Source organism: Gymnogyps californianus, chromosome 23 (assembly GCF_018139145.2).
Source record: "Gymnogyps californianus isolate 813 chromosome 23, ASM1813914v2, whole genome shotgun sequence".
NCBI lineage: Eukaryota > Metazoa > Chordata > Aves > Accipitriformes > Cathartidae > Gymnogyps > Gymnogyps californianus.
In genome coordinates this window covers 1189068-1199945 of record NC_059493.1, presented here as the reverse complement: position 1 = coordinate 1199945, position 10878 = coordinate 1189068, and the positions used below count along the sequence as shown (strand labels likewise).

The window sequence follows — 10878 nt, the reverse complement described above, 5'->3', positions numbered from 1 at the left end:
CAGTGTTGGTAGCACACCCATGTTATAGCTATTGCTGAACACTGCTTGCAGGCCGCCAAGGTCGAGTCTGTTCACACGCTGCCCTGCCAGCAAGTAAGCTGAGGGTGGACTGGTGGATGAAAAACTGGACATGAGCCGGCACTGTGCGCTTGCAGCCCAGAAAGCCAACCGCATCCTGGGCTGCACCCAAAGAAGCATGGCCAGCAGGTCGAGGGAAGGGATGCTCCCCCTCTACTCCGCTCAGTATATAACGGGGGCTTATAAGAAAGGGGCAGAGAGACTTTTTACCAGGGCCTGTAGTGACAGGAGAAGGGGTGAGGGTTTTAAACTGAAAGAGGGTAGGTTTAGATTGGACATAGGGAAGAAATGTTTTACGGTGAGGGTGGTGAGACACTGGAACGGGTTGCCCAGAGATGCTGTGGATGCTCCATCATTAGAAGTGTTCAAGGTCAGGTTGGAGGGCGCTTGGAGCAACCTGATGTAGTGGAAGGTGTCCCTGCCCATGGCAGAGAGGTTGAACTAGGTGACCTCTGAAGGTCCCTTCCAACCCAAAACATTCGATGGTTCTATCATTTTTGCTCCCTACAGTGGGAGGACAAAACGCTCCAGGAGATGCCTAGGAGGAGTCCCAGGGAGCTACTGGGCATTGACCTGCCTCCAACATACACAAAACTGCTCAGGTAGCTTCCTTGGAGGAGTCTGAGGCTGCTAAGTTTCTTCCCCTTGCAGAAAACACAAGGCAAGAGTTTTATGTTTCCTGAGTTCCTTGCCAACGGGGACTGCTGTCAGGACACGCTGTGCGGGACAGCCAGCAGCTCTGGACTCCAGACAGTACTGCAGCTGCGAAAGCTGGTTGTGTTACGACTGCTGTGAGCACGAGCGTGGACCCAGCCCTGTGGTGCCTGGTGACGGGTGCTGAATTGGGCTGTTCCTTTGGCAGTGACAGGCTGGAAAGCTCGTGGAAAGGGAACACATTAAGGAGCAGAAACCAAGGGCCAAACTTGCCGAAAACCCTGCCAAGAGCTACAGAGCGCAACCAGGGCAGGAGGGCAGGGACCAGTCACCTCAGAAAGCGCACACAGACGTGGGAGCAGGGTTGGACCATGGGTGCAAGGGCAGCACAGGGTCATCCACTGCTGATTCATCCGGCACGCTGGCATTTTACTGCTTCCTCATTCTCTACACAAGTTCCCTTGATTTAAATCCCCTCGATACCCTTGCTGGAGCAGGGAGAGTTAAACGGACCACACAGCTTCCTTGGTGAGGCCTTGTAATTTCCCTGGGACCCCAGGGCCAGTGCTTTTTCACGCCGAGCAGCAGAGAGGCCACAACCTCCTCGAGAGTCCCTCCTGGTCCTGGACATGCTCAGGGGAGAGGCCGTCCCGCATCTCCTCGGCTCTCCCCGCATCTCCTGGGGATGCACTGGCCCAGCTGATCTGCAATGGAGCGAAAGTTCCTGGGGAAAACTCTGCTACCTCTGAAGCAATTCAACTAATTAGAACTGTGATTGTTTGCATGCTCTCCACTTTGGCTGACCACTGAAACTAAGTCTATGTCTTAATTTGCCCTCCCCGAGTGACACAGGCAGGCGGTCTAGAAAAACACAGCCCCTTTCCAGCTGCCACAGCAGCTCCCCAATAACGAGACACACACAGACGCGGAGCTGAAACCTCCCCTTCGTCCGGGAGCTCTGGAAGCACAAGGATTTTCCTGGTTCAAGTGAATTTGCGGGCAGCGAGTCCTGGGCAGGGCCAACAATGCTCCGAGAGCTGCATCTTCCAGGCAGGTGCTGGTGGGTCTCCGCTCCTTGCACGGGAGGATTTGGTGTCAGGGGAATGAGCCCCCGCGATGGCCAGGAGGGCAGTGCTGTCCCCGGGCAGAAAAGCAGCTGCAGAAAGTGCTGGGATGTGACCGCCCCAGGATGCTGTCACCTGCCAGCCTTACACTGAGCGGACAAGTGAAATTCTTTCCCAGGGGCTCTAATTCCTGCAGGAAATACCTACCGGTGCTGTGGAGTGTGCTGGGTCCCCTTTCTTGTCTGCTTTCCAAGTACGTTCAGATGAGCACCCAAGTGCACATGAAAAATGAATTTCTCAGATCACCTGCCTGCATAGTCCTGAAGCTGTATATTCAGCTGCATCAGACAGAAGGATCTACGCTGGAAGTGCCTGTGCAGTAACCCAGACTGGAAGAAAGCCACCACCAGCTAGCTTATCTGACCAGCTACAGCTCACTGACGTAGCTTAGCGTGGCAAGTGGTTTGGAGAATTGCTGGTGGCAGATAGGTAGGAGTTAAAGGAGTTGACAAGTTGCAGAATACTTTTCGCTAATGGACACGTATGAAGGATTGGCCACCTCTTGCCTTACATGCCAAGAGCAGAAAAGGCGGCTGTGGCTTTCACATCTATTATTCATATAGACTTAATTGACTCAGCTGCGCGCATGGAAACGGCTACAGCTTGCCCTGCACTTTGAAAAAGCTATTTGGCTTTCCTGGCTCCAGCTTTCAGGAGTGACTTATGATTTCAGAAATGTCTGCCACTAAACAGGGAGCATGCAAAACTGCCGGGTTGGTAGAGACGTGGGTTGATATCCGCCAAACATCAGCTCTGTCAAGGTATATTTAACTGAGCCCTGAGGCATGCAAGTCTCCAGTCTCATTGGAGAATTTGGTGGATCTTTTTTCCCATTACTGTTTGGCCATAGTTTCTGCCTGCCACCCTGATTTTATCTGGCATTACAGTAAGCTAACCGTGCAGTCCCCAGTCATGCACATGGTGCCTGTGGCCTGTAAAGGAGTCACCCAGCTGCTTGCACGCTCACGGACACACCAGCTCTTTGCTCCCTGAAATACTGTCTTTTCTGCTGCTTTCTCATGATGCAGAAGTACAGGTGAGCACAGCAGCCAAACATGAGCAGCATTCACTGATGCTTCCTGCATCTTACTGAGCTATCCCTGGCGTCAGAGAAGTGTCCAAAATGCTGCTGTTTTGCTTGCTTTAATTTTGTAGCTGTGTCCTCCGTCAGCCAATCCCCGCTGCAAGCCCAAAATATGTCTGGCTCTTTTCAGCAAAGTGAGGAGAAAAATTACTGATTTGGCTGACAGCTCTCAGCCTTGAAGTAACGCTGTAGGACATGCAGACCCCACCTTGCACAGCCCTGACTCCCTGGAAGGAGAAGGCAGTAATATTGCTTTCCAGCTTGATCCTGACTGCTGTTAATGGAGGTGAGAGCTCTGTCCCTTCACTCTGCTGGAGCTGCTAACTAACCCAATCAAGCTCTGGCTGCTGGTTACAGATGACTTGGTGGGGATAATTACATTAGTACCGCTGTCGGACTCTGAAGGGACGTGGCACAACTTCAGAAATATTTGAAAGCCTTCTGAATACCAGACATTGGAGCCTAAACTCAAAGCAAGTCCAGGAGCTGTGACCACTCTTCCATTAAGTTTGGCAAAATCTGCTTTAAGCAAAGCAAGTTGCTGGACTGGAGTCTGAGCTGTCCCACAGGGACGGGCAAGGGAAGGCCAGAGAGAAATAACCAGCATCCTCACGCCTGCTCTCCTGTTTGTGTTTGGGGATGTGCGGACACCTGGATTTCAGGCTTCCTACATGTCACACGGATCATGCATCATCCACGGGAAATCAGTGAGAAAGGCAGGGCAGGAAAACACAACCAGGACTGCCATGGCTACAGCTTCAGGGCACCATGGTAACAGACCTCCAGGGAGCACGCGCTTCCCCACACCATGTAACACACTCAAGAGCAGAAGCTCAAAGACCACACAGCTGTTGTGTCCACCAGGAAAAGAAAGGGGAGGTCAAAGGTATTTCCAACATCTTAATCCCAGATGCAGAAAGCCAAACAAACAGGCAAACAAAAGCCAGCAAAGGTCCCCATCAGTCACAGAGGAAAATTATTCCTCAGTCCCCCAGGAACACCAGCACATCATGACCGCATTTCCATCCTCTGGGTTTGCCCATCTCCAAGGCTCCAGCTCTACAAGTGAGTATTTCCCATCTGTTACAGTAACAGGAGCTCTCAATCCCTCCTTCACCTCTCCCAGTGCTGTAGGAGCAAAGTACAGTATCCTCAGCTCTGTTTTACAAGTGGGGAAAGTGAGACACAGCAGATGGATGTGACCTGTCCAAGAGAAGTGGGAGGCTCAAGATCTGAGCCCATGTTTCTCATCTTCTAACTAACGGCTCAGCTTGAAGGACAGAAGCTCATCCTTCATTAGTGAAAGGTAATCCACATCCCCAGAAAGGGGTGAGGAGAGTTTCTGCTCTCAGGAGGGCGGTTCTCTTTGTAGCTTTACAAAGCCACTGTCATCCCCAGAACCAACAGAGCTGCACTGCCCTTGTAACGTAAGTTCACACTGGTTTTAACAGGGACCTTCAGTTGTTTCCACTATCCTTGCACGTTTACACGTAATGCCTCCATGACACGCTCCAGTGCAGTGTAAAACTGCAGAGCTAACACAGGTACCAACAGCTGTTAGGTTTCTCGGAAAAGTAAATGAGCTTCTGGAGAGCTCCCCGCTGTAGCACTCTGCAAACACCTTCAGGTATTTCTTGTTTAATTAAGTCTTTTTGCAATAAAGCTTGTGAAGGATTAGGAATGGAAAGCAATCAGGCTCCCAAGAGACTGAGCTACTAGGTTCCTTAAGTTCCGTGATATATGCGCAAGAGTACTTGACACAGCAGAAATAAGGGCAGGACCTCGGCTGTAGGAGAGAAATGTGTTACCTCTAAGAAGGGGCACACATTTCTCTTAATAGAGTCGTAAAAATAATTGACCTTGTAGTGATTGATTTGGTAGTTTGGAGTGGATGTACAGTGAGTAATAAAAGTGTTTTGGTGCCAGGGAAGCTTGCCAATGCTTCTTGTTGTATTGGGATGGGGGTGAGTGACAGCCTTGGTGCTCCAAGTGCTCTGTGGCACACAGAGGTGGTGAACGTTGTTTACAAAGACCTGTGCAGACGAGAAAGTTTAGCCATAAAAACAACATGTTTGAGAGGCAGAAGAGAAGCTGTTCCCAGACTACGAGGCTGCTGGTCTCTAAGCTTAAGCTTGAGGAAAAATTGAATGGTTAGGTTGTTTTTAATCTTGCTGAAGAAGATCACCAAGAAACTCCACACATCTCATATCTAACAACGTTTCCCATAATAACCTTTAAAAACTTCCAAGGTATTTGACTGGCCTACCTACCTGATGGACCAAAACCTAGACTGCTTTTCATCCCCAGCTGAGCTCCCTTAGTGCTAACTTACGTAGCTCTGCTTCAAATGGCAAACGTCTGCCAGTCCAACTGAGCTGCAAACAGCGAGGGCCATTGGGATCAGTGTGCCAGGAAGAGTGCTGCACGCAGGGCACCTGCTGCTGTCTAGGTCATGGCCACAAGCCACCGGCATTGAGAGCTGCCCTCAGTCCTTTTCCTGAAAGCAGAAAATCCTGCATCACTGCTGCATCACACCCATTGCAGACTCCTGACACCAGCCTTACCCCTGTGGTTAGCCCATGCACTGGGATCTGCCGTCCGGTTTGCAGCGGTGTGGGAAATCACCAGAGAAACAAGAAGACATCTCTTGGGAGAGACGTAAGGGGATTGTTACCTTCTCCAGAAGAGCAGTGGATGCAGCGTTCCCTGCACAGCTGGAAGCACATCAGTCCCCAGTGGGGCACTCAGTAGTGAAGTACTCGGGAAAAGCACAACATGGCTAGCCACATCGGCATGGCAAGCCTCCTCCAAAGAAGCCCAAGCAGGACTGGTCAAAAACAGGGGCAAGATACCCTCCAGATTATCGCCTTTCAAAGCCAATCCTCAAGGGAAGTGCCTTACCCTTCTCCAGAGAGACTCACAGCTGCGCCCAGGACAGCTGCGTGCCATAGCGGCACAGCTTCTCAGGAGCCCCTGGGCAAACACATGCAGCAGAATTACAAACAGCTCCACCAGACGTGCCCACTGCCCATGTCTCCCCCACCCCTGCAGTGCCGTGGCCAAGGGAGCAGGTGAAAAAATGAGAGACTGAGATTTATCCCAGAGAGACGAGTGGACTCGGCAGCATCCCTGCAGAGTTCCCTGTGGGTCCAGGCTGGGAAGACAGATTCAGGATACAAAGGCTCTGACAGTATTTGTGCCCCTGAGAGACTGCCAGGGCCTGTCAGACATCACAGATCATCTGCCTCCTCTTATGTGGACTGAGGAGAAGCCAGCACCTCTTCAGACCCCTGACAGCCATGTGTGACCCCTCAGCCCCTCACTCCCTCCAGGCTCTGCTCTTGCACCAACACACCACACCGTGCACCCGAACCTCAACACATCCCTGCTGATCTCCCCTGCAAATCCCACTTCCACAGCTCCAAAGACAAAGCAGCCCCAAGGGAATTTGGACCTCGCACACCAGCTGAGTGTGCAACAACCACCTGAAGTCAGGAAAACCCTTTGGAGTAGAGCTTCACATGCCTGGCAGGACACCCTGAGCCAGGACAGCTGACTCTTGAGCTCCAGAGGGAGCTGGGCCATGGACTTCCCTGTTGGGCACCCCTGACCCCGTCTCACAGGCATGGCCGTGGTGGAGGTGGTGGAGCAAAAGTGTCCACTCCAGTGAGAGGAGTGAGGAGGGTGGTGCGGAGCAGCCTGCAGTGAGCAGCCCCACTGTGGCATTCAGCAGCTCATGGACTTGCCCATCCACCACCCTGTTCAGGACCCAGCATGGGGGCACAGCTCCTCAGGACCCCGAGGACAGGGATGGCGTTGGAGCCGGCCACTGAGAGCCGTCCTCCTCACGGCAGTGCTGGGCAGAGGCCCGGCAGGGGAGGCTGCAGTGTGACCCCGGCTGCGGCCAGCAGCTGGGATGGTGACTACATGGCAGCACGGTGACACCAGGGTCAGAGTGACATCACCTGACATCACCTGATACCACTGCTGTGGGGTGCCAGCACACCCTGCGAAGACCACAGGGGACTGAGGGACACTGAGCGGCTGCAGCAGGATGTCTGGGGCACCAGGGCTGGGATCTTGGGACACCAAAGGAGCGGAGCACTCCGCGGCTGCGTCCCCGTCAGATTGGAGACCTCTGCCTGCTCATCCTCTGTTCTCCTGCCTGCCCATGCTGCCCTGCTTTGGTATCGAGACCCCTCACAGCAGCGTCTTGGGGGTCACGAAGTGCCTCTGCCCGCGCCCCGGCTCTCCAGCACTGCCTCACATCCCCGCCCATCTTCCCCAGAACAAATCCCACTTGTGGCCCATTCCTGCCTCCCCCATCCCCACGTCCAGACCCCTTCTAGAGCTCCTGCCACCTCCACAGCAGCTCCATCCCCTCCCCACCCCACTGGACCCCTCCTCCCAGCCCCGGCCCCACATCTCGCCTCTCGCCCCCACACCATCTCCCATCTCCTCTCCGCAGCAACGTGGGGGCTCCCAATGTCAGCAAGAAGCAGCCGGATGCGATGGCCTCGCCCAAGGGGCTGCTGGGCACAAGGCCAGAGAAGAGGGGCTTTGGTGCTGACCCACCACTTGCTCCCCGAAGAGGGAGCCTGCCATGGGGTAGGACCATGTGGCCAAGGGTGCCTGATGGTGGATGAGCCAAAGAGCATCAGCCCACTACCAAACGCACCTCTTGGCTGCCCATCCCCTCTTGGTGTTATAGAGGAAATTTGATTAACTGTATTCTTCTCTCTGAATAGTCTCATTTAGCATTAGTAGCTTAGCACTAGTAGCTAAAGTAGTTGAAGCCTTAGGCCGCAAGAGCTGACCGAGAGTGATAAAGCTGCTAACAAAGAACTAGCTGAATCCGGCAGATACGAGCGGAATGAAGAAGATAAGGACCAAGGAGACAATTCCAAGAGAATGAGGTAACTTCAGAAGGCGGCCAGCCCAGCAACAGTGAAAACCAGTGAGAAATCAAGAGACCACCGACCAGAATTAAGTGATTGGACTTGGGGATTGAGTGCTGGGTGGTACAAGTATAATTGAGAGGCGTGATCTGGGGTCCCTCTCCGGGGGCACCCAGCTCAAGCTGTCACCTGAGAACTAATAAAAGAGGAATTGGAAAACTTCACTCAGACTTGGCTTTTTCAGTGGGATCCTAGGGTCAGACCCTGTTACAGTGGCCAGCGTGCATAAATCCGTAACATTGGGAAGGACTGACGAAGGGCAAGGGGTTACAAGGACAAAAAAAATCACACAGCCTCTGATCCCTGAAAAAATAAACCAACTTTGGGGGAAACCTGGGATTTCAAAAGAACAGCAAAAATGAAAAAAAAAAGAAAACTTCACACAGGCAGCTGGGGCTGTTCTGTGGTTACCAGGAGAGAAACCTCCACCAAGGAAGAAAAAGTGCCTGGAACAACTGACTCAAAGGGGTCTGGGGCTGATACGCAGGACATAAGCTCTCTACACAGGAGGCCAAAACACCCTGCGAGATGCCCAGGAGGAGTCCCAGTGAGCTACAAGGCATGGACCTGCCTCTAAAATACACAAAACTGAGGGATTGCTCCCCTGGAGAAGTCTTGGGCTGCTACCCAGAAATTCAACTGTCTCCAGAAAAAGCCAAAAGTCTAGGAAATGCCTGAGAAGAGTGCTGGAGAGCTACCAGGCATTGACCTTCCTCCAAAATATATAAAATCCCTCGTATGTCTATTTTGGAAGAGTCTGGGGTGTTATCAACAAAAATTCAGCTGTCTCCAGGGCAGGCCAAAACACTCCAGGCCTGGAAAAACTGCCAGGAACCTAACGGGCCTGGACCTGACTCCAACATACACAAAACTGCTCAGGTAGGTCCCTGGGAGAAGCCTGGGACTGCTATACAGGCCTTCACCTGTCTCCAGAGGAAGCCAAAACACTCTTGAAAATGCCTGGGAGAAGTCCAGTGGAGCTACTGGACTCATTCTTTTCTCAGCTCAGTCTTCCTGAGTCTTACACAGTTGAGCCCCTTGGGATCGTGACATTGTAGCTCGAGTGCTCCAGTGGAAATGTTCTGTTTGTTGTCGCTTTGCCAAGGCAAAGCCTATGGCAGGGTAATGGTCCCACAAAAATCCTGGGACTGCTATCTTCTCAGTAGTCTTCTGTAGCCTTCACACCACCAGGGTGTTGATGCTGTTTCATCAGAAGTCAAATTCACCCTAATCCTGCAATGTCTTTCCTGCCCTCTCTGGACAGAGTAATCCCTGGGCATTCCTTAAGTGGTCATGCTCTACCTTCAACCTAGGTAGGTTTCTTTTTCCTCATTCCCATCTTTTTCTGAAGGAAACATCACAGTTGTGATAATCACGAAAAGGCTGACTTTTTGCTCCATTAGATCTTGTACGTGTGTTTTTTTCTTGTAGAAATATTACTTCATATAATAGCCTCTTCATTTCCCTGTTCTGTGTTGGCAGCTCTGAGCATTTACTCTGGTCTTCCTGAGTCTCCCGAACCCCGAAACAGTGTTCTGGAAGAGATCTTCTTAGGGATTTCTTCAATGGTATCACAACAAAAGCTGCTTCCTCTGCTTGCACAGGCTACTTGCCAAGTGCCTCTCCAGAGCAACCCAGGCTCAGAACTTGGCTTAAATCAAGGTGATGGAAAAGATCACTCTGGTTTCTGAGTCCTTTTTTCCCATCAATTTTTAGATTGGCAGAGGAAACTTCTGTCGGGCTTTCTCTTTGCTTACATCCTGATGCTTCTCTCGCCAGCTTTCTTTGCCAAAGACGGGCTACTGCTTAAAACTGCCATCAGAAGTGGATGCCTGTCACACGACAACGGTTCTTTGGGTATGAGACGATAAAACAGCAACGGTCTAAGGACCAAGTCTGATCAACTTTATTATAATAATATCAGTTGACAATCAATATAATTAAGCCTGAGCAGAGCGCAAGCAATCTAAACATGAGCAAAAGAGAGAAGGGGAAATCTCACTTGCCGTGTAGGCAAGGTACAACACCGTTAACAATTAATCTTACCCGCTGATGAGCAACAGTCGGGGAGATTGTCTACCTGTCATGTTGTCCATCACGACGTAAGGACGTCTCCTTGGCCTGGCAGCACCCCTGGGCCAGCCAATGAGAGCTACCCCAAGTTAGCGTTGGGGCACCTTATTTATGGGATTGCGCCTTCTCAGTTCAGTCATATGACTGACAGGTTGACATAGACATCCTTTACCTACAAAGCTGGACATGTCTCAAAAGGGTTGGTGATCCGCAAATAGTCACACGCAGTTGGTCACACATTTCTGTGCGCGAGTTGGTCCATGCAGCTGTGCAAGCAGTGCAAGCACACTATGTAAGCGCTTTCCACTGTCCCATGCCATACCCAAGGTCAGGAGAGAGTCGCCACGCTCCACCCCTTACGGCATGGGTAATGGCGTGATCCAGTGGTTGGGGTAACAACCCTGCAGAGCGAGGGTGCGAGCCTCTCTTGCCTCTACACGTGCAAAATGGCTGGGCGTGAACGGAGAGATGGGGCAGGAGGAGGAGGACTTTCCCAAGTGGGAGGCAAATCACTGTCGGTGTGTTCGATTGTTTGGTTCTATGACATATGGCAAAGCAAAGCTAAATCACAATCCAAACAAAAATTAAAAATAGAATAAATAATATTACAATAATAAGAGCTTTCATTAATACTTTTTGCAAATTTAAGGATGGTCTCCAACTAAACAGATCAGAAAGTGAAAGTCCATCAGGAGATATTGCGATTTGATGTAACGGCTGTAAATGTTCAGAAATAACACGGACATCACATTCAGTTTGTCGAGATTTGTTAACATCGGTACAACAGGTGGAATTACTCAGTGCACAGATGCCTCCTTGTTGCAGGGTAAGCATTGCAAGTACTAGACAATTTTGTTCTACTATAATGCTAAAGAAGAAACTTCTTCTTGCAAGGCTCAAATGGCAT

General features: G+C 51.3%; 1 protein-coding gene across 1 annotated transcript in view; it reads right to left on the bottom strand.

Moving 5' to 3' along the window:
* Nucleotides 1–9994, bottom strand: part of POLB (DNA polymerase beta) — a 22795-nt gene extending 12801 nt beyond the window's left edge. Inside the window, exon 1 of the mRNA XM_050910100.1 lies at nt 9945–9994. Within this exon, the coding sequence (XP_050766057.1) occupies nt 9945–9994 (50 nt within the window). The remainder of the gene's footprint in view (nt 1–9944) is intronic.
* Nucleotides 9995–10878: the final 884 nt, after the last annotated feature.